General features: G+C 45.3%; 2 protein-coding genes across 4 annotated transcripts; both read right to left on the reverse strand.

Moving 5' to 3' along the window:
• Position 1: 1 nt before the first annotated feature.
• cipca (CLOCK-interacting pacemaker a) lies at positions 2-3595 on the reverse strand. Of its 2 annotated transcripts, none has more exons than XM_040200366.2 (4): positions 3241-3595; positions 2461-2558; positions 1923-2080; positions 2-1794 (listed from the first exon to the last, which is right to left on the reverse strand). In XM_040200366.2, exons 1-4 carry the CDS (start codon positions 3285-3287, stop codon positions 1033-1035), a joined length of 1065 nt encoding a protein of 354 aa, XP_040056300.2. In that variant the 5' UTR covers positions 3288-3595; the 3' UTR covers positions 2-1032. The 2 variants fall into 2 exon arrangements, with proteins under 2 accessions (XP_040056300.2, XP_077946001.1); XM_078089875.1 differs by having other exon boundaries at positions 3232-3544.
• Positions 3596-4011: 416 nt separating this feature from the next.
• Positions 4012-14930, reverse strand: pgfb (placental growth factor b). Of its 2 annotated transcripts, XM_078089877.1 has the most exons (7): positions 14600-14930; positions 14432-14504; positions 6952-6988; positions 5907-6103; positions 5521-5799; positions 5351-5413; positions 4012-5263 (listed from the first exon to the last, which is right to left on the reverse strand). In XM_078089877.1, exons 2-5 carry the CDS (start codon positions 14492-14494, stop codon positions 5716-5718), a joined length of 381 nt encoding a protein of 126 aa, XP_077946003.1. In that variant the 5' UTR covers positions 14495-14504; positions 14600-14930; the 3' UTR covers positions 4012-5263; positions 5351-5413; positions 5521-5715. The 2 variants fall into 2 exon arrangements, with proteins under 2 accessions (XP_077946003.1, XP_077946002.1); XM_078089876.1 differs by having other exon boundaries at positions 14432-14647.
• Positions 14931-24155: the final 9225 nt, after the last annotated feature.

The following is a 24155-nucleotide window of genomic DNA, read 5'->3' on the forward strand; positions in this document are numbered from 1 at the left end:
AGTCTTTAAACAGAGTTTTATGACAGGCGTTTGTTAGTTAGTCACATTTAGTAAAGAAATACCACAGAAAACATTCTTTTACAATAATACAAAAGTCTAAAATATTCTTTGTAACCCTCTTTCTGCCCTTTTACAACTAAGGATAGTTTGATTATTTGTTTATAATTCCTTGGGATTAGAAATGATTACTGCAGCATATGTTTTTGTTTAACACAATACACCAGTTAACCTCAATTTAACATTAAGTCACAAAACTAAAACATTAATGACTTAACTGGTTTTCATGCTCTTCTTTCCACGTTAACTTTGGACCACCCAGCCAGGACATGGTGTGTTTTGTTTCAGATAAGAATGTAAAATCTTTGGAAAACCTTTAATACATTCAATCTTCCTCTTCACGTGACGTTTACAGTCTAAGCTGCTCAACCATCGAATGCAACAAAATGAGCATTTTCAAAAAGGCACAAGCATCCGAATAAACATGTGTACTCACATTGGTTCATCAGACATCATTTTCATCTCACAAAAGAAGCTGTGACATTTGTCTGAAAAAGTTGTCAGCCTTCTTACTAAAGTGCAAGTGTCTGAAATATAAAACAATTTAGTTGTATTTTCCTCGGAGCATTTCACTAAGTTAAGTAGTTAAAAGATAAACTTGCCTTACCAGAGAGCTGGCAAACCCCTTATAATGTGCTTGGGTTGATTCATACAGCTTTAATCTTGGTAACTTGAGTAACAAAACCACACTATGTTTTGGCCAACAATCTGATCTCTCCGAGGCACCAGGCTGTATATGTACTTCAATATGTAAGCGTTCTTCTTAACTTCCCCTTGGTTTTAATCTCTTCATCTGCTTTTTATCAGGCCAGCTGTCCTGACTGTTTCGATGCTTCGCACTGTCCTGCTATTGTACCCAGACTACTTTGCACCAAGACAGCTTCAGTCGCATGGATTTGCGATGTACATTTCACCGTTCAATAAATCACCTTGTGGCCCTCTGATCGAGAGCCGCCCGTCGCGTCCACCGCTGTCTCACACCGGGACTCTCTGAGCTTTGGCTCCGCGTTGCTCCCTGTCCGCGTGCTGCAGAGAGAGCTGCAGCTTGGTCCAGAGACGTGGGTCTCCGCTGCTCTGAGCCTCCAGCAGCAGAACCGTTTGCTCCCGCAGCTCCCTCAGCTGGCCCTGTGTGCGCTTATTCTCCTTGATCAGCTGCTTGGTGCGCAAGGTGATCCCCAGCAGGCCCGACTTGTTAAGAACGTTGTAGGTGTTACTGAAACGTTTCAGTTTGTTGACGTCCATTGAGAAAGCGTCGTCCTGGTCGCCGTCCATCCCGTAGCCGTCGACGTTTCTCGGGGGCTCGTCCGAGTCATCGGGCAGCGCGGAGTTACCGCCTTGAACCCCGGCCGCCTGCGACCGGTCGTCGCCCGCCGCAGAGTCTGAGACGGATTGGATTCCGGTCTGCAGCGCCGGCTGCAGGCTGGGAGAGCTGTGGAGCCTGTGGCCGCGAGGATGCCTCTTGTGTCGCTGGTCATGTCCCGGTGTGGAACTCAACCTCACCTTGGAGGATCCCGCCCTCTTAGTGGGCACGTCTGATTGGTGTGGGGCGATTTTGGGATACGACTTAAGGATGGGAACGTAGCTTTTGGATTTGGGGGTACTTTCAGAACCGGTGCTCGAGGAGCTGCTGCTACTATTTGATACCACGGTTTGGAGGAGAACCATCTGTGACTGGGGGAGAACGTCCAAGGGTGAAGGAAAGCCCCAATGTTTTTTTGAGGGGGACATCGGGGATGGCTAGAGGACAAAGAAATATTACAATATGTCATCGTACAAAACAGTTTTTGCAGTAGATAGGATAGTATAAGATATATAATAGTTGAACAACAATGTACACAAATACATCTAAGTCGAGCGTATTTTACCTGCTTCAATACAAAGTTGTTCATGATGATCATTGGCGACAGTCCAGCATATGAGCCTCTCATCACAGCAACCGGGTTGTGGCCAACTATGAACCCATTTCCTCCTGCACCTTCAGAGTCCGTCCGATCGACTGCACCGAGGTGCTCAGAGCTGGCATCTGAGGACAGGGAGATAAGGACACGGTTTATGGGAGTACGGTTTTTATCTCTCTCATGTGCACAGACCCTGGGGCTGGACATGGTGCGCTATGAAAACCGAGGCAGATGTAGATAAGCCCTTCCAGAGCCCGGAAAAACGAAACCGTCAACATGAGGAAGAAGGCTTAACCACATCCAGGTCAGCGTTATTGGTGTATAGAGTTATAGTCATAAGACAAATTGACCCAACACAGGATACCCTACATAGCAAATGTGACCTAGATCTACTAATTTGATTAAGGCTGACCACGTTGCTAGTCATTTATTTCTAATTATGGAAATCATAATTATATACATGTTATATACCCATATTATATATAGGAAGTTAATTGAATCACACCTGAGAAGCCAGAATCTCTCTCCAGGTCAGACTTTGATGCTCCATAGTATTGTGCTGCCTTGTGTCTGTCCGCTCTACTAAAGCTGCTCATGTTGGCCCTGTGAAAACACAGTTTAAGAGGAGTTAAGAGGTGACCGAACGTCATCAATGCGCCTTAGTCACGGTTATGTCATTTTAAAGACAAGACATTTTGTTGGTTAAGCAGCAAGCAGACTGCGATTGAGACTGAAAGGAATGGATAAATACAATCAACTTGTAAACATTATTTTACACTCCATTACTTTTTATTGTTTGTTTTTTTTACTTTAACTTCAGAATTAGACGAGAAGAGAACAACTTCAAATAGGATTTTGTATTTTTGCATGAAACAATAAATATGCAGCACCTTGATACAAGATTAGCGATATTATAACACAGGTTGTGTGCATTTATTGAAGAGGCCTGTACCCCCCACACAGCCATAGCAGTCTTGTACTTCTGTCAGACAGGCTTTTGAACCTTTACCGACGCTGCTGAACGTGTGTTGACAAATAAAAAATGTTGATGCCATTATTAAATATGACAAGCTGGAAATTCTTTGTCTATTCACTGGATACCGTCCTGCCCCTGCGTTGCTAACGTTAGCTCAAGCTCGCTAGCTAAGTAACGCTAGCTAGCGAGCTAGGTAACGCTAGCTGGCGAGCAAGCTAGCTTCCTTTAGCTTCAGCTTGGCAACCAGCCCAACATGAGACCGTCGGTGAGGTGTTTGGCTAAAGGTCTGAGCTTACACACCTTACACACCTTAACAATACGCGCTTTTCTTGAAAACAAATATCCGTTAATAGCATCCACGCTCAGCTACAACGTTAGCGTGTTTTCACACAGTTGCACTCGAGTCAGCTTCTTTAGCTTCTTCTACCCGTACTGAGGGTTGGAGACCGCTGGCTTCATTACTGCTGCGTTGCTGCCATCTTCCGGCCTTAATACCATGGTTCAATATTGTCAGATAAATAAACATCTTCTCCTGCAGTCATATGCGGTGACTAAACGGGACAATATATATGTATATAAGTATAATAGAGAGATATTGTGCAAGCAGTTCTGCTCTATGAGTTTGAAATTTAAGCTAAGCTGCAAATTATTTGTGATAAAATGCATTGAAATTCTGCAGGTGTCACATTGGATAAATATGGCCTGACATTACCAGCATAAGCAGTAAATAACAATTACACATAGCTGAAGGCAGTGTTCACACCAAATGTTACAGGAGCAACTAGAACAAAGGGAATGTTTTTTCTACTTTTAGTATAACAAGTTACACCACAAAGAACAGCGGTGCTCTTGCGTGAAGTTTTACAGGTCTACTTAAATTAATAGAATACTGTGCCTTTGTTGACAAATTAGAACCCTTTTCAATATTTATCATCATTATACACCATTTTGGTGTATGTGATGTTTCTGACTCCTTATTACCACAACATCTCTGCCGACAGAGAGGACATGAACGGCATGGCTCAACACAACAGGGGTTCTTCTTTTGGGGGTCGTAATGAAATAAATCACACAAGACAATGACAATCGTAACAATTTAATAACAAATAAATATCTAAATGAAATAAAAAATACTAACACAGTAGAAATGTTACTTTGTACATTTTGATTTTTCTTGTGTAGTACATGAAAAAACCCACAAAAGTACAGAATTTTACATAATTACTTCAACTCATCCCGTCCGATGGCACACTAAGAAAGAGACCTGTGCTCTTGAGTGAGAAACTTGTAATCACAGTAAAAAAAGATGACAATTTATAAAAAGAAATTCTACTGCTTAATCGTATGTGTGACTGTAGTATTGATCTGCCTGTTGTGGGGCTTGTCATGGCCATTCTTCAGCCTACAACACACTTTCTGGTGTGATTGGAGATCAACTGATCTGATGGGATCCAACTCTACAAAACAATAGAGAAACAGATAGATTTCAAACTAAAATTTAGACTTTTAAAAATGTGATACACCATATTCATCTTTTCATAAACATCTTAAGTTGATCAACATTGTTGTTCTTGTTCTTGAAAGTAAACACTTTATAGTCATGCCAGGTCACATGGCGCTACAGAGGGAAAGTTACCTCCATAATATAAATAGTAGAAGCATCCAATAGGCTGGTGAAGTGATTGTGACGTACAATACTGTCCTATAGTCTAAAAAAAGGCTAAAAAAATACATTATTATAGAGCAGTTTTAAACACTAGAGGGAGACATTTAATTGTTGCATGTGCAAAGCAGCTGCACACTCAGTCCAACGTTCGTTGCTGTGACAAGTCAAGTTGTCTTTGATAATGTTTGAATAAAAAAAAGCAAAGACACACTTTTTAAAGGTTAAAGGTCCATTTATATTCAGCTGTATCAATAAATATAGATTAAAAAATGTGTAACCATCTTTAAATACCAAATTAGAATAACTGATACAGTAATAACCGATAGAAATGAGAAGGCGTCGGTCTGTTTGGTTCGACATTGCACTGGCTCCCAGGGACGTCCGTTGTGTCAGGGGTCACAGCAGTGTTTCCACCCATCAAAGCACACTTCTGCTCGAAGCTCGTCATTACGAACGCTCCGCCCGTCAGCGGGTGGAGGTCACGTCAGCACAACAGCCCCGGCTCTTTGAGTCTCTGGATACAGACACGGAGGAGACTCTGGATGCTGCCACTGTGGTTGGAAATAAATAGCGAGCCACACTGCAAACGGGGCGGGGGGGGGGGGGGGATGAAGGGGGCGGGGGGGGTTTGACCGCCGCTGCAGTTACCGGCGTGGGTTCTGGCAGCTGAAGAAAAAGAAAGACAAATGGGTTTTTATTGTTGTTAACTGCTGGTTGGAGGTGAATGTCTCACACTTGAGGTTGCGTCATCACCTGTCACATTCTTTCGTTTTCTGTTTCTCCTTCCTCTTTCTTCCTCTTCCTCTTTGCCTTCTCCTACAAGAGGAACAAAGTTACCAAAAACGCCCCTTCATTCTCTTAAGTGGGACATTCATTTCCACAAAAAACAGATGTTATGGAAATAAATTAATGTATGTTCTTACCTTTCAACACTCACAATAGGTTTCCTTACTCTGAAGAACAAAGCAATACATTAGTTTGAGAAAAAGAAATGTAACTCAGTTTTCAGTTACTACTCTACTGCTGATGTGTATTTCTAGTATATGAAGGTGATTTACAAGTGGACACTGTTTGAAAAACGCAAGAAAATGTCATGGCACAAATTATTACTTGTTTTCTTACCTACATTCACATGTCTGATGCTCCACAAACGTCATCTCAACATATTCCTGACCCGGCTCTGATGGCCTGATTTTCAACAGCTGAGGGATGAAACCATGTTGCAATTTAAGCAAATAAAAAAACGTACAATTTATAAATGAAGTCCACTTAACAACACCAGTTGTATTGCACGAAGTCTTTGTCGCACCTGCATGGTGACGTTTGTGGTGCGAGTGGGGTGGCACTCCAGGTTTTCGTCCCCGCAGCAACCCGCACACCTCACCAGCGGCACACAGGCGGGGCTGTAGATGTGCTCCACCTCCGACGGGTACTCCTGCACCACCTCCACGAGCTTCTCGATGGTCCGGCAGAAGCTGCGACCCCACACTTCTTGGAACATCAACACTGGGAGGAGAGGAGGATGGCTATGGGTGAGTCACCTGTTTTCTTATGTTCAACGTGCAGCGTGACATCGACGTCCGAGGTTACAAGTGACCAAAAAAAGGAAAATCTGTTTGTACTGGTTGAGTTTGAATTGAACTGCAGTGGTTGAGATCACACACAAACAGCCTGTGTAATTACCTCAATAAGCCAAACAGCGGCCACCTCATACCATGTACACAGAAACATGAAACCAGTCGCAATGCGCCCGTGTGTATCCTGTTTTCATTTCGAAGTAAAAATGTTTGTGTAATGTACAGTGCGCTTTCCTGTGGGAGCAAATGCGTGAAAGTGTCCCAGTTGCGCAGTCCGCGGGGGGAGGAACAGGGAAGACTACGTCCGAACAAACAGAGGGGGGAAGAGAAAACAAACATTGGAAACACGGCCACGAACAGGACCCGGCCGGCGCTGGAGCCGAGCCGCCCCGGGGACCTCGGGGGACCACCGTGACCCCCGGGGTCACCCAGTGGAGCCTCACAGCACAACAACTGTTTATAAAAGCAGACAGGCGGGGAGGATGACGGGTGGGGAAGCGTCTTCGGGAGAGAGACGAGGCCACAAACTACACTGTTAAACAGTGCAAAGGGCCAGTTCACTGGACAGTTACAGCTCCTACCTGAGGTTCAATGATCCCGGCTACCTGACATGAACTGCTACTGGCAAAATTCAGATAAAGACTGGAGAACTGTTTTTTGCTTCAGCTGAAAATAAATGATTTGGTTTGCATCAAACTATTTTTAGAACTCTTGAAACTACACCTCCACTGCTCAGAGAAGATTTCATGAATTAAAAAAAAAAGCAAAAATTCTTACCTTCAGTTGTGTTGCTTTTGCTCGACAGGGGAAGACTCTGTGAAGCAAAAAAATAAGTTTGTTATTCATTCAGGTTTCTTGCGACTTCATGGCGCAAACTGTAAAACTGCACACTTTTTAAACTTGAAAAAAAATGAAAAAAATATACAAGATGTCCAGGACATAAAGACAGCTGCGACACTGCAGTGGTACCAACATTAAGTGCGTTCATACTCCGCTGGTGATGGCTGGAACTGCTGGAACTGCAGGAAATTAAGCCAACGATCAGACACCTTTTTGCCCCCCGGCAGTGGAAAAGTCTCTCTGACAGGCAGCAGGTCCCGTCTCCCTTATACATGTTTGGATTCAAAACCTGTTTCCTGTGGTTTAAGATTCAGCTCTTTATTTATTTTCCCTCTCCGTCCTGGTTTTTTTTTCCCATCATCCCACGATAAACACGGTGCATTTCTCATTCGCCTGGGAAATCACAAAACCTCTAGTTGACTCCATTTCAGGAAGGGAAATCCACGTTTGATAAAACACCCTCCGGCAGAAGAGCCGAACCAGCGGCAGACACCCTGCCTCTGCACTCCCTCCACATAACCGGTGCTGCGTTTCAGCTTTTGTGTAACACACACAAACACACAACATTTATTCTGTCTGTGAACGTGAGACAGACAGTGAGACTGAAAGGGTTGGACTGCAGACAGATATTCCCAAATGATGCAAGTATGGAATGTTGTTTTTTACACCATCTGTCGGTTGCTAAAATGCATCTACTTCCTGTTAAGGACCAAATTTATTTTGAGGGGGAAGATAGCATTTCTTTTCTCTACTGTGATTAAAGAGGCATGTCCTGCTTTGATGATGATGATGCATCCATGTACAACTGTCACTGAGATAAGTGGCGGAGAGGTTTCCATGTATTTGGGACAGATCTGTCTGTGCAACAGAACGTGCTGTACACTGACTTCATATCAATAGACGCACAAGAGCTCCCAGTCAACCACTTAGGAGGTTTGGCCCTCCCAGTGTTAGGGGATCTGTTCAGGCATCTCCCCACTTTAAAAAAATGTTTTTTTCTAAAGTGGCGGGTGATCTGGCCAAAGTGTACAGCTGTTGCTCAGTCACAACAGCTGTTCTACAGAGTGGTGCTCATTGAACTGTGCTGGCTTCACAACAGCACCACAGGACAGACGTTTGGCTGGCAGCTCCAATCGCAGCACCGTAACGTCACAATTCAGTTTAGGTTTTTGTTTAAGAGTTGTTTTGAAAACTTCCATTCTCTGGGGTATTTTTTTTCAGCATGTCTAGCAAGCTTGTAAAAATAATTGGCGTATGATCTGCACTTCTTTTCTGTTGCTGCTCCACATCACAAGGGCTTTTTGGCTCCGGCCCCTCGGTTGACGTTCAGAATGCGGTGAGAGTTTTCTGACCTTGGTCATGGGTTAAGCCTTGACATGCCGAGCAATCATCTTTAGCACCTCCTGTGGTTGAGAACAGAGGAGTGAGCTTTCCACAAGAAGCTGGCAGATTGTGAAAGGCGGCATGAAGATCCTCACGTAGACATTCCTACCTCCTTGTGCACTTGTGGTAATACTGTGTGATTAACGGTGACTGGGGAAGTAACTGTGTTCTGCTGGGAAGGGAGCACCGCTTAACACCCGGTGTACAAACTTGTCAAAAGGTGCATTACAAAACTACATACAAAAATAATCCACCGTCCATTTACAGTGAAAAACAGAGAGAGGAAAGAGGACGAGATGTGTGAGGGATATGGCTCCTCGGTTAAAAACAGGGTGCCCATTGTGGTCACTTTCCCAAGTTATTTCCAGCTCTTGACTTCTCAGAGACCTTTCGCAGTTGAGCTCGAGCCTTTGACCGTTACAGTGTGAGTTTGAACCGAAGATTGAGACATCCACAGAACGTGGCCCTGAAGGCTCTCACGTGATTCCCAAAGACCTCAAGCAAAAGTTTGTAAGCTGCCGGCTGGTAGTTTGCTGCGTCCTCTGGGCCGGATCAGAGGGCCCGTTGGCTCCCCGGGGCTCCTGCCGTCAGGCCGCAGAAGCCCCGGGCCTCATTACGCTCCACTCCCACCCAGCTGAACTGTGTCATCTTTAACCTCTTTGCTAAACTCCATCTGTCAGAGAAAGGGCCGCATGTGCAGGGGAGCGAAAACAAAACATGATGGGGACCCTGCGTAATGGTCATCAAATATTTCTCAACTTTGAGGGTCAAGATGGGGAGGGAGGGAGCGTGGGCTGTTCCACAGTAGGTACTATGGCCACCAGCCAGCAATATGCTATTGTACGTTGTGTTTCCCAATAAGAGAAATGGACACGACTTACTGATGAGGTGAAGCAATGAAAATCAATTGCCGATTAGGAGTCTTTGCCAGTTCAGTATTAACAGATTGGACAACTTTCCACTGGACTGGAAAATGAGGTAGAACTGTATTGAATATACAAATATTTAAAATGAGAGCCCAGCGATAGTGAAAAAAACATACATTTCAGTTTGAAATGTAAGCTTATAGTTTGTGTTTTTAATTCATCATTAATGAATTTTTTAGAATTAGCTCACAGCTTGTTTGGTCGAGAATGACGGGCTTGTTTGATCACATCTTTTTTGACCCAATGCCATAACGTTTTGAGTTTTCTTTCTTTCTTTTTGATAAAGGCTGTCCGGCCTTGAAGCAGCTTCTATAAAAACATATTCATATTTGGTGAAGTTTAAAGTGGACTTCAGTTCCAAATCCTCATTATAAAAAGACAAGAAATAAACCCATGGATGTAATTATTACCTCTTTGCACACAAATACTGTCTTAAGTAATAAAGGGTGTGAACCGATGCTACCAAAGCCAGTAAAGAACCTGCACGCTGAGCGCATGTAGGTCGGGAGGAGCCGCGTCCTGGTTTTGGCCTGACTGAAGCTCGACTCTGCATACGAGACCACACAGGGCCGAGACCGCTAAAGCAGAACAAGTGAACACAAACAGAGACGGCCAGACGACTGAGAAACGGAGCTCCCTCCCTGCCTCGCTGAGCGTCATCATCCATCCTTTATGGAGACCCGGATTCCACATCATCAACACCATGACCGGGAGATTTATTCTCAGGCCTGTGGCCTGCAGGTCTCTGCACCCGTTGTCAGCCAAAAGTAACCAGGTTCTGTTTTGTATACACGATATGGGCGAACCAACAATGACAGCGGTGCCATTGCAGGCCTGAGAGTATTCAGCGGGGCAACCGTGGTGGTCAGGTGACGCCTTTTGATCGACGAGCACTGCCAAAACACCACCGAGCTTCAAATGCATCAACGTGCCATCGGCTGTTCTGTAACCTGAGTGAATGGGGCCTTTGAACTATCGTCATTATATAGTCACACCGATTCTGGGAGCCGTTAGTTCTTCAAGTCTCAGCTGGTTTCCCGACCTCACTGTGACGTCATGCCTCCAGGAAGAAACCAGAAAGTACTTGCCGTTATACTACAGTCTTTGTACAGATTACAAGTTAGTCTTTGTGCTAACTTTCTCTTTGCTTAAGCTCATTTAATGCGGTATCAATATTTTCATCTACTTCTCAGGATGAAGGCAAATATGCATATTCCCTGAAAGGCTAAACAATTTATCTAAGATTGCTGCTTACACAAAGAAAATCATCATGTTTGATATAACGATGCTGAGGCCTTCTTCGAGTTTGCAAAGATTACAAGCGGTCATGGTTTCTTGGAGTAGTTGTCTAATTTTGGAAGAAAACAACAACAGTAAAACGGCATCAAGCTAACAAATGTAGATTTAGATAAACATCATTTCCTCAGCACAAGTCCATTAATTCATGTGCAAATGTCCCCCCTTAAAGACACACACAAACACACACAACCACTGTGTAAACCATGGACTCTATCTGCAAACACACACACGACACAGGTCTTGAGATAAGGCTGACCGGTGGTAATTGTGGTCTCTATTACAGTAAACGCTTTTCTCCCTGTGTAAACCACAGTAAATTACATCCAGATGGGAGATTAAAGCTGAGTAGACGGCTGCCCCGAGCGCCACCGCTCCTCCTCCTCCTCCTCCTCTGCAGGAGGAAGGAGAAATCCATATTTCCTGATTGCGATTGCGGCCCTCCCTTGGGCCGGGATATTACAACTGGAGAAAAATACCACAAGAGCGCAAATGGGAGCTGTATCAGTCGGCAGGTCGTTGCCACTGCGCAGCGCAGCCTGCACACATCTGGACTGCAAAAGGTGAACAAGCGTGTGTGCGTGAGAGAGGCCGAGGACACAGAGGCGTGTTTCGTCTTTGATTGTTGATAACTTTGATTTCCGAGGAACTGAAACACAACTGATGTTTTCGGGTTGACGTGTTAGGAAACCTTCCGCTGACGAAATTGTATCGCGACACCTGGAAACGTGACGTCATGCCGTCGGTTCTCACCGAGGGGGAGAAATACACACCGTGCACACAAACACGGCACATGTGTGTGCGACGCAGATGGTCTGACTCAAGTATTGTTTTGCTGCCGGTGATGACGTGAAGGAAACACCTGTGTAACGTCATGTCCTCACACACGGAGAGCAGAGGCTTCAGGAACAAGCTGCACCGGGGAAGTGACGAGTCTGAGAAGTTATAGCCAAGAAGTGGTTCCTTTAATGAGCTGTATTTTGAAATGGAAACAAACAAAATTCTTCCATAATATTAATTCTTTGTTTCCATCTCACACAGACTTTTCTTAGAATGGGAGTATGTTGATTATTTCACCTCTCAACTACAAGGCCTACAAAAAGCTTAGTACTGCTCATTACTATGACAGTAAAATGAGATATTAACTGCTTGATCGCATTTTTATAAAATGGGGGAAAGTGTGATTTAAACACACACACACACACACACACAAATACTGTGCATACAGTGTGTGTTCTATATATTCCCACTACCAATAATACACAGAACAGGAGAACGGAGGGTGTGTTGTAACAAATTAACTGCGTTGGTGATTAAGTGACCAGAGGGGCCACCGTGGTTCGGGGGGAGACCCAGGTGCTTCCACTCTATTCGGAGCCATGTGGGACCAGGACCATTTTTAAAAGAATAAATCTCATCTCATAGCAAACGCAGCAGACTTGAAATCACAGGAATGGGGACGAGGTGAATTGTATCTCTTGAATCAGCAATGGCGTTTCTTTTACGAAAGGTAACTAACTAACTGCCAGCAAGTGTTTATTATTTAGTATGAGTACAATCATTTCAACATTTGCTGGTCTTTACTTTTGGTTCCACGTTGCCACAATCTACTGACAAATACGGACCAAGGATTCTATCAAATAAGCCGGCACTGTTCTATTGAAGTGGTCGCAAGCCAAAAAGAGTTGGACTACTGCAACAATTCTGAACATACAACGTCTGTTTGAAGCACATTCAAACGACAGACCTAAAAACGACTGTATGTGTGTACCACACACACACACACACACACACTGGGCTATTCCGTAAAGCGCTGTTGATAAAGCCGAGGCAATAAGCACAAGATGTTAACCACACCCGCTCTCTTGGCCGCTCTTAGCGGACACCAGTGACGCCACGAGTCACGAGGCCGCCAACGGCAGCTCCAGCTGCGACTGCAGTGAGAAATACTCATTATGAACCACTGACACATATCCGTTGGTGGAGAATCCCAAAGAGAAATATTTATAAATTACGGTCCCAAGCATATGTCAATGTCTGCTTTTCCACTTTGGTGAGCCAGACCGCTTATTGTGGGGCGGCTGGCAGGACGGACACGTACCAGAATAGTCTCATATCACCACTGTGACTTTAAAGGAGCGAGAAAAAGTGTCGCTTGTCTGGAAAAACAAATTGAAAAATGTGGGTCTTTGGGTCCAACTTTGCACTTAAACAGGAAAGCAAAGCAAATGTTCCCTTTGAAGCTAATCTTTCTACATTAGCAAATAATGAATGGCAGATGGAGGGGTAGAGAAAGACTTAGATTCAAGAGGCTTAGCAGTCAATCTACAGCAGACAAGTTGTTGAATCTCAACAAGCATTGAATGGGCAGCGGGTGTTCATTTAACCTGCTTCAATTTGAGGTCCCTGGATACTGTCACTCCTATTTTGACCGATCGGGCCATGAGCTGATTATGAGGATTAGTGGAGTTGTGGTGATCCCATGCCTCTCCCACTCATGCTCAATTCTGCAACAGCTGCAAAGCGTCCGGCAATGGAATCTGCTGAGGACACGGCGCTTCTTTTTTCAAACCTTGAGAGGCTGACTTTGCCAGTGTAAAATAAAATGTCTAGACCAGCAACCTTGCAAACGGGAATCTAAAACAGTGTTACTCAGTTCAACAGGCGGCAGCAGTGTATGAAGTGTGACAGATGCACTGAAAGGACACAACAATGGCCCGGTTTGCATTAAACATGAGACGCGTCAGAGATAGCTGCCAGCCGTCGGCCACCTTGGGACAAAATCAGAAACTGAATGGGTCCAAGGGCCCGTGCACAAATTGGCACAATGCCCGCTGTCCAACGACACATCCTCTAACAAGTGTTTCTGGCCTTTGAATAGGATTCACTCCGGTTTCAGCTGTGTCCTGTTCTGGCACATTTTCATTTTAATACTAAGGCAATGCCAGGCAACAGAGAACAGAACATCTTTGTCCTGCAGTAAGCCGCCGCCAGCCTGACAGTGATACGACTGGCCTGAAATTAAGGTTCAATAGATTTTTTTCTGCACACATTCATTGACCTTTATCAGCTTGATTATCCACACTGCACACACGACAATAAACATGCACTTCATATGGGGGGTGAAACAAAACAGTAAGGAAAAGCTGAAAAGAAGAAAAACTTCCAACTTTTACCAATTTTAACTCATACGCTGCATCCCTTTGAGAGGCTAAGCAGCGTCAGACTCACACGGATCTGGTGAAACTATAGGTTTTAACATTAAAATAGACACCAGGGTTGCTTATTTAAGGGATTTCTCACCAACGTGGGAATGTGGGTGAGTGTTTTCTGATGGAAACCTACACTGCCAAAAAAAAGAAGAAAAGAGAAATACCTCACACAGGAGCGGTGTCTGTGATGTATCCGTAATTACAGTGTAAGTAAGCTCAGAGGTGTGTGCCAAAAGTAAGTTCTTTGCATGTTTCACATGTTGTCAAGTTTCATTTTATGAATGAACCGAACAGAATGGGACGAAGGTGTCAAAGCACAACGGATTATTATCACCTCATCTGGCTTCTGCTGACTCAACCATTTTCTATTCCACTTACAGTTTGAGACACAGCTGCATGACCATAAAGCCTATCCATCCAAAAATATCCACTTAAAAAAAACATATTATATCAAAATCACGACTTAGTCATTTTAATATAGGCTATTGCAGCCCCCTCCCCTCCCCAAATCCAACTTTTGTACAAAGCCCAGCGTGATCAAAGGTAGCGTGAGTGAAAAACGACAGAAGGTGCCGTCGCGCGCGGAGCATCACGTCTTACCTGCGCAGGTGAGAGCAGCAGGAAAAGCGCCACCGCAGCCTGGATGACGAGACCGAGTTTCATTTCGCGCTGGCTGCGGGCGGAGAGGAGGCGATGGTTCACGGCGTGCACAATAAAACAATCCAACCAAAGTGCCAAACTACTCAGAAAAGGAAAGGAGATGCTGACCGGGAATTTCCGAGTCATCCGCCCCCCCGACACCCCCCCCCCCTCCACACACACACCCCCTCGGTTCAGCAATGAGTTCAGTCACGTAGCTCCGCTCGCCGCATGTAACCTGATGTGAGGTGGATTGTGCTGACAGAGGACCCGGGGACCAACTGCAGGGTGCTGGGGGGATCCCAAAAAAAGATAATGAAACAAAAGTTTAAAAAATTGTGCCGAGTGTAAATAATGGAAGAAAAAAAAAGTTGCCTGTCCAAAAAGGTGACTCTGCGTTCCATGTGGCGGTTTGCACCGAGGGTTTCAGTCCTGCGCGGGGACTGCGCTGTGCTTCTAATTGCCACCACACCACCTTTACACCAGCTGGCCATCTAAATCCCCGCCCCTTCTCCGTCCTCCTCTTTGCTCTGCCTCATCCGTCCTCACGCAGCTCACTGGCCCTTTAAGCAAGGCAGCGCGTAATGGACACTTGTGTGATGCTGTACTGAGACCGGCGCTCTGCTGCGGATGCTTTATTTCTGAATGGTAGACTATACACCACAGGTGATTTACAGAGTATATACAGACGGGCTGAGAAGCTCCTGCCGAGGACTCTCTGTGAGAGCTATCCAAGTCCAGGTAAACATTGAAGAGATTCTTTGCAGCGGGGACATGGGTGGTATCCTCAGCGCTGTCTCTGGCTGCAGGATTCACAGAGATTTCCCTCTGAGGCTTCGGCGTTCGCAGAGACAGAACGGGAGATTCCATTACAGTCGACACACAGTGTGAGGGTTTGAGTGTTTGGAGAAAACCTGAACCAAGAGATTCCTCGTGGGCTTCCACACAGCCCTACAGCGTCGAATAGCTCCACTGCGTCCCCCCCCCCACCCTTCCACTGCCAACGTCCCAGATTGAGCATCAGCCAGGGCAAACAGTCATGGATTGTGAAAGAAACGTCCTCTCATTATACTGGGCAGTGTCACAGTAGTCCTTTTCCTAAATTGCATCTTTATATGGCAACGATGGAGGCTCTCCTAAACTCAAGGAAAGGGGAGAATGGAAACAAGAAAACATGACTGTCTGTCCGTCCACCTCATGGCAGACAGAACAAGTAGCCCAGAACCCTAAGAAATGACATGAATACATCAACTTCAAGCAAAAGTTAGACTGTGCCGATGATTTTGTTGTTAAATATTTTGAATTGAAAAGCTTAAAACCATTCCTTCGTCTTGGCTCTGCCTGCAGCAGTAGACCTGACTGTTTGCTCAGAGGACAGAGACAGAGTCCTCTTGTAAGTCCCACCATCTGTCCGGTGATCTATCTGTGTTTTTAAAGGTACACAAATGGATGCGGTCTAATAAGATCACTGAAGTTGTTTTCAGTATAAATACACACTGACAAGACAAGCAAACTGGGCTTGAGTGATGGTGTTTTTCCAGCAGGAGATGGATCGCTGGTCTTGTTAGATGGTGAAACAACCTTGAGGCTCTCATTTGCTTTCGCTAAAACCACGAGGTAAGTAGTCGTATCCATTCTGAAGATGTATTCAATTAAGATATTTCCCATTTACATTATGACGCTTCAATATTATTCAGTTCTGAAGGAGAAATATGCTTCTGTTTCCAATACTGTGGACAGATGTGCTTGTTATGATCAGGGGAAGAAAAGAAAACATATTTCGTCCTGAATAGGAAGAATGTTTAAAGAGCTTTTCACTGCTCCATAAACGTCAAAATTTCAACTGAACTTTTTCGCCATTCTTTTTTTTTTTTAAATGAGGCTTCATGATCGAAGAAAGGTCATCTGGTTGTTTAAATACGTCTTTTGCAGTCTGTGATGTCTCCTGATGTTGTGAAAACCAAATGGATGCCTCTCAGACACCGGAGTCCCAAAGTAAGCACATTTCCCTCTTGCCGTTGACCCCTCATTTTCCCAGATTGCAGAGTAAAAGGTAAACAGATGAACAACATTAATGATGTCCATTCATCATTGTTGGTGTTGTTTAGTTTCCTCCACAATGGGGCCTTGAAGGGGAAGGTGGGAAGTCAGAGCCCCCTCAACTATGAAGGATCTCACTAACAGTTAAAGCCCTACAGCGTGAGCAAAGTTTGTGATTATCGTCTTTGATTTATAATGTGCCTTAAAAACGTCAATGTTGCTGAATTTAAAACGCTAAGCCAAAAGCAAAGGTACAGTATAAGAAGAGGAGAACCTGCACAACAGGCTTCTGGGAGATGATGTAATGGATTTGACTCCTGCGGGACCACCTGGACCGACGAGCCAAACACAATACAACAATATGTAAGATCCAGACCATTTCTTCCTGTTTTATGTTTTGAATAACCGGTAAGTAGGAAGTTCCCTGAGTAGAAAGCTGTTTACCGTCGCCTGAGCTGATTAGCATTACATCACAACAAGTTATATTGTGTGAAATCCTGTTACTCCACAAAGCTGCATTGACACGTTACACACTGAGCACGTTTTTACTGAGTTTGTCGTCCTGTTTTCGTGCCCATAAATGTGGATGTGTGAGCATTGTTTCATTCGGTAGGAAGTCCGTCAACATGTAAACAGACAATTAGAAGTTATTTTAGTCTGAAGGTACCACCGGTCATCTAATCTACAATACCATCTATCTTCATGCCACTGTGTCAGTTTGCCATAATAACCACAAGATACAAGAGGATCTGTTTCTTGTCCCAATTATAGCAAACTATTTGAGCTTCTATCATTGCTGGACAAAAGCTTTTAAAGTGAGAAATTCGAGCAGAAAAGATGAGAAGATTAATACCACATTTAATATCATGTGTGCTAGCCATGAAGCTATGGCAAGGGGGCGGTTAGCTTAGTGTAGCTTAGCATAAAGGCTGGCAGCAGGGGATGACAGCTAGCATTCTTCAGTCCAGAGATCAAAAACCCCTGAAGCTCAGTAAGTATTATTTTACCTAGTTGAAACAGAAACGCGCCTGACCATGTGCTACGACTACACATACACCTTTTTCTGCTCATACAACTTTAATTCTATTTGTGTGTAGATGAAACAAATGGGACGAGAGGCATCATTTAGTGAGCTTCAGAGGGGCTGATTGTGCTTTGTACTTTAACAAAGAACAGGCTGCTTCCCGGTTCTTTGCTCTTTTTGCTCAGCTTATTGGCTCCTCACGCTGACTATACAGTATACTGCGTAGAATTTACAGTTAGACTGGCTCAAGTTTGGTGAAATAAATGTGTATCATGAACAACGTATCCACTGTAGGCTGTGCCCCCTCCACCCCCCGACTAACTGTGCAGAGGACCTGGAGCGGTGTTCTGAAAGGAAACCGAGTGTTAGTCCGAGATAAAATTTCATCACCTCCACAAGCTGCAGGGAAAAGGGTCTGCGGTCGGTACAGAGGAGGAAAAACAGCACTGAGAGTGAGTTATCACGGCCGGTGTCATTGCCAGTTGTAAAAGCCGTTAGCCTTATAAATGGAGGGCAAGCTGTGCAAACTGCGCGGAAGTGGTCCCGCAGTCAGAGAGCAGGTTATAACTCAGGACTGCAGCGATACTCTAGGCTCCATTAGGAGGTCCCATGTGGAGCACATTCACAAGTTCATGGGTTGATGCGGTCGGAGGCGGGTCGGGCCGGGGCTTTATGCAGATTATTATTACATCTTCTGCACTTTACGACCTCAAATATTACTGTTAAGTTCCACCCGGTGTGCTGCAGCCGGCCATAGTTTTGTTTTGCTGAGAGTCAGATGAGAAGATCAATAGCTTAGCTTAGTACAAAGACTACAAAGAGGGGGACCCGGGTAGCCTGGTTTCCGTCCAAAGATATTAACGATTCCCGCTAGTCACGGAATACATGCTTGGATCCCCAATAGTGCGACGGTCAATCATTCATTGACGAGATCTGATCTTGCAAGTGTCAAAACAACGCCAAAAAGCTGCAATGACACAAGTTCTAACCAACAAAGAACACAATGTTAAAGGCAGTGACTTATGGCCATAAAATGTCCGATGGACTTCCAGAAGAACACGACCTGAGCAGGTGTGAGGTGAAGATCGTCTGGGTGCAAACGTTTAGGCAAACTGCAGCCAAGCAAAGTTGTGCACGGAGATGTATTTATGTGTAGAGAAATACAATAATAGCTTGTAGAACAGGGAACAAGAGAATGGGAGCAAAGCAAAGAGAGGGTGGGTGGAGGTCAAAGAGCAAGGGAAAGTTAATAACTTGGAATAATAAATAATGCAACCCACTGATGGGAATTTGGCATCGAGGCCATTTATTATCATCAGTTAACTCGGTTTGCTTGACAAAAATGTCTGAGCTTACTGCTTTGCGGCTACTGTGCACTTGCAATCTGAGGAGATTTCATTACCGAAGACAACGTGTATGCTTGTTGTTTTATTCCTGTGATTAAGTGTCTGGTCTTGAAGTGTGGCTGCCATGGAGATGGCGGAGACAACTAATCCCAGATGACGTTGTGCCCAGAGGGGACGGATAAATGAGGACCACCAGGGTGGATAAAAGGGCTGCATGGCGACACTGCCTCTGCAGCCTGTACATGCACTATATTACTTAAAGCAAAGCAAGGGACGGAGAGGGGTTTGACCAGTGCATCTTAAATGATATTCTCACTTTGCTCAAATAAATGAGCCTCGGTTCTCTGTGACAAAACCTGACTTTCCATTTGTAAAGGAAAACATTTTCGGTGACATTGGGTGACATTTGATTTTCCATTGCCCTAAAAACGAAAATAAGCAAATAAATTCCACAAAGTTCCACAATGGGGTTATGAGAAAACAGACGTAAGTATGGCTTTCTGTGATTTTCTATAAGATGTATTCCAAAAGTAAAAGCTGATCACCGGTGTTGTAGCTCAGTGATTCATTCACAGCTCTTACATTAAGACCAAGACCTTTCAATTCCCCCACGTAGCAGAAGGATCTGTTTTCTTCATAAACCAACTGTGCGGTCCTTCCAATATGCATCTGTGACAAAGAACACTGACATCAAGACTGACATCTAAGTAATATCAGGCGTGATTACGGGGCACGATTGGTTTCAGACTACACAAATCTGTTACCAGTGCCAAGACCTTTTTATCTCTTCAATGAAATGATTGAAAACTGATGTTTCACAATGCCAGAGGTAAGATCAACAAAACCTAAACACCGTTCTCTTCTGGGCATTGAAAGGGTTGGGGTGTGGAGGGAGGGGGGGGTTAGAAGGTGTCGTGATAAGCTTTGAACCACAGAGGAAATAGCTGGTGTTGAATGAACACAGACCACTGACTGACTCCTGACACCCCGAGCCGCGAGCGAGCGAAAATGTGCAGCTCTAATCAGGAGAAAATAAACAGAGCAGCACCCTCCGGGCGTCACGGTAACAAGAGGAATGACTGCAGGAGGGTGAGGCCTACACTTTATGAAGCATTCAAATACATGTTCATGTCAGTCGTGCATCTGTATGTAGTTGCATGTAGAAGCAGAAACGCCATGGTTTAGTCTTTTTACCACTTCAGTTTAGTGGCGGGTGTCACTGCGGGTGTCACAAGCCGGGGTTCACTAGCTCAGATGGGTTCCTCTGGATCAGCGCCAATAAGGCCGGAGGGAGCCTGCTTACAAATGGTGAGCCTCGGAGGAGCCGAGTCTGGGGGACTCCGTCCTAATCTCCAGGATCGGGGGGAACTTTCCCATCACGATGAGAAGCAGATGTCTCATTTTCTGCTCCTGCTCTCGTGCCGTCGGGGGGGGGGGGGGGGGGACTCTCTGTTTCTGTCTCCCTCCCTCCCTCCCTCATTCAGTCAAACCAAGCCCCTCGTCCCCAGAGGGACATGGGGAGGAACATGAGCACCATGGGAAGGGTGGCTGTCCCCAAGCCCGGTGACATGACGAAAAGAGCCCTTTTTGTGGGAGGCACTGCTTTAGGTACAGAGCCGCGAGCACATGGAGCCGGTCCAACAGCTCCCAACTTTCTCATGGAAACACAAAAACAAGCCGCTTAAACGTCATGTTCTGACCATTTTCACTGAAGAAGGATAAGTACTGGCTTAGCATGCTTTTCTAGGTGGACTGGAAATACTTTGCCTTTACTATTTTGTTCCCAGTGCTGATGTAGAGTGTGACCTCTGACTTCTGGGAGGAAGAGGAATCATGGGGATCAGACTGGAGAGCCCGATCCACGCCCCTTCTTCTCATCGTGCCTCTGGAGCTGGTCCTTAACCATAAATACTGTGACTTTTATGCACCTGCGGTTCCTCCGGGGGCCCCGGCTTTTGCTTCCCTAGAGCCCAGTCCCTTGGCTCCCGTGGCTCAGTTCTGACGTGCATGCTCTGAATTACAGCGTAAACAGACAGAGACGAACCGTGGGCCATCAGTGGCTGTTTGTTCGAGGTCTGTAAACAGATCAGGAAGAGGAAGAACAGGAGCTCCCACTGGAGATGAGACTGACTGACTACGCTGACGCGGCAGGGCAAAGGGTTGAGATATGAGGCTTAAATCTATGCCTGTTAAATGTCCGGGTTGCTGTGCCACCGTCCGAGATAATGTTTTTGGTATGAGATTGTTTAGGCAACTGGGATTCCTGGGCGGTTGTAAAGATCATCCCTAAACCGAAACATTAAGGTCAATCCAACATGAATTTCACCCCCCTGAAGCGTCTCCAGCAAGACTCTGATTCCCTTCTGAAGCCGAGGAGAGTAAAGTAAACTCCCCCGTTGGGGATAAACAAATATATTTTTTAGTGCACTTCCTAACAGTGAAGTTGTTTAATGTGATCTAATTAAAGTGGACCTACAATAATATGACACGGTAGAGTCTGTTCAGGTGTTTGTGGTGTAAGTCTACTGCTGCATAGGTGAAAAAGGTTGTACACAACAGGGAGCCCCAAAATGTGCCTGATAAATTGCCTCAAGTGACGCATCCCATGGGTCTGCTTTGGCTAAAGGCTACAATATTCAAAATATTAAAGAGAGTAAAGTCAAAAAGCATTCAACTTACCGGATATCTGCAACACGCCATGTTAGCAACTAATGCCACAACATACCCGAACCTCTGAACAAAACGTTGGCCGCCGCGTTGCATTGTGGGTAACGTAAGTGCAAGGAAGGTCCGAGGTAATAGTGAGTGCAATGCTCAATCATCACTTAACTTGTTGGAGCGGCACGGTGTCCTTGTTGATACTGTGTGACAACTGGTGTGTGTTATTACCCGACTGCAAAATGTTATTGATTTTTTTTGTAAAATAAAAATCACCATCAATTCAGAATCAAGCAAACACAATAAATAAGACATGTTGGCTGCAGGGCTTCACACTACTGAGCAGTGCTGTAGTGAGCAGAGGATAATGCACATTTTAAGGCTGAAGGCTGAGTCATGGTTGAAGGTTACTGAGGAAGATTACTGAGTCTGGCGGTGTTAATAAGGCTGTGTTTACATTCTGCGGCTCCATGTTTGAGGAGACCTGAAAGACCCGGGATTAAAAGGAGGCTGGTGTTGGCTTGATGGTAGACACACTCAGTTGACAAAGTGGTGCCGATGAGGGTTTGAGAGTTTGTGTTCAGGAAGTACTTTCATATCAGCAGGATTGATGCTGGAATGGTATGCACGTTCCCGTCAGAGCTTCTCCTCCCTTATTAATTAAACTTATCATTTGTATACTTTATGCATTTAAAAAAAGAACACATAGAGCCAGATAAAAGTAGGTTACTTCCACTAAATCCTGGTAAAACTCATAGTAAACTACACATTTTCTCTTCTCATACCTATGGTTGTCGACAATGCACGGCAAAAAGGGTTGTGTAGAGAATGACGATTACTCCCTAACTTTCAATAAGTCATCACCTATCACACTGAAACCTTACGGAGAGGACGAGCACCAGACAGGTTTTAGCTGCACACAACGGGGAGGAGCTTATTCTTTGTCTGACACAAATTCACGAACTTGACGATCATCAGACGTCTTTGTGCCTGAGATCAGAGAAAAATCACAGTCTTTTGTTTACACCTGATTCGGTGTTCTCCCAAAATACAAAAACACGCACTTAGTACGTGACCCATCTATCATTTTGACATATTTTGGAAGCGAACAATTGCCACAGTGCTCTAATGTTCCAGTGCCGAGCCTGTTGGGTCCCTTCATTCGCACTTCACTACACCTGGCTGTAAAGAAACACCAGCGCAGACACCTGCGCAGGCCGCCCGCTGCTGATGGAGAGATTACTCACGCAGCAGATGCATGCTGGTGATGTGTGGGGATCTGTGACAGCGTGGTCATAACACGCACTAATGTGTATGCGGGACGGCCTGGAGACTGGATGCTACGACAGGAGACTAAATGGGCCATTATTTGGAATTCAACACTAGAGCTCAAACCAATGGGGCTTCCCTTGTCCGTTAGCCGGGGGGTGGTGGTGGTGGGGTGGGGGGGGGGGGGGTCTGAGAGGAAGGAGCGGTCCCACATCTACCCGCCTTTGATGGTGCGGTTGCAAGTTGCCCCCTCTCTTATTATTCCGTCTCCTTCCTTAGAGGACATATTCCCACACTGTGACCAGAATTAATCTAGGTTCCTCTCTGTCGTGACTTTGTCTACTTTCAACGCAGACGTCCCCAGGAGCTTTATGGCTCTGTCGAGGGCGAGGTTAGAGTGGGGGAGGGGGTTTGAGGGGGGGGGGGGGGGGGCTAAAGGGCTAGCCCTCCCCAGGGACGCAGCTCTCTACAGTCTTCTAAATAACAGATAAACTCTCACAGATGGGTTCTGGCAAGTGTTTTTTACACACTCTCGTGATATCAGTAATTAAACTGAGCCCCCCCCCCCCCCCCCCCTCCCCCGCCGCCACACACACACACTCCCCCTCCTCCTCTTGGCATTCTGCCCCCTGGGTCCCCTGGGAGGACTCTTATCAATGTGAAGAAGTCACTGAAGGAAATGCCAACTTAACTCGAAGATCCTGCACACTGCTGTTCGTCTTCTGTCTGCAGTGACAGGCGATTTGCTGCAGCGTGATGGGGCAGGAGGGGTTGCGGGGGGGGGGGGGGGGGCAAGTCTCGTGTGAAGCAGAGTGCCCCGTGGCGGCGTGGACGCTGGTGAGCTACGAGATTTGTGTTGTGGACTCTTGTCGGTCGCCGGATCAGATTACAGGCCTCGGAGACGGAGCACAGAGCAGGGTAGCAACGGGATCACGCTGGGCTTGCGAGCATGGGAAATGCACTCATGAATAGACAGACCTTTTTACTCGGGGCAGGAAACACAAATCTGCAGATGTTGAACAGCTGGGAGACATCAGAAATTACCGCATGGGAAATGAGTACTAGTGAAACTCTGTTCACACTGCTCGCAGGAATTGCCCCACTGAAATGAACTAATTGTATTTCCTAGAAGCAAAGTGTAATTAATCTGCACTTTACCTGTTTTTGTGCTTCTTCTTGTACGCACATTTTCAAAACATAAGAACTAAAATACTAAACTCATTATATTGTCCAAAGCAGATGGTATCTGGGATGTAAATGCATGCAAGCCAAGAACGAGTCTCTTGAGATATTGAAGTAAAGCGAAAGCTGTCAACCTGAAATTAACAAGAATTGGTCTTTCCCAGTA

Source organism: Gasterosteus aculeatus, chromosome 15 (assembly GCF_964276395.1).
Source record: "Gasterosteus aculeatus chromosome 15, fGasAcu3.hap1.1, whole genome shotgun sequence".
NCBI lineage: Eukaryota > Metazoa > Chordata > Actinopteri > Perciformes > Gasterosteidae > Gasterosteus > Gasterosteus aculeatus.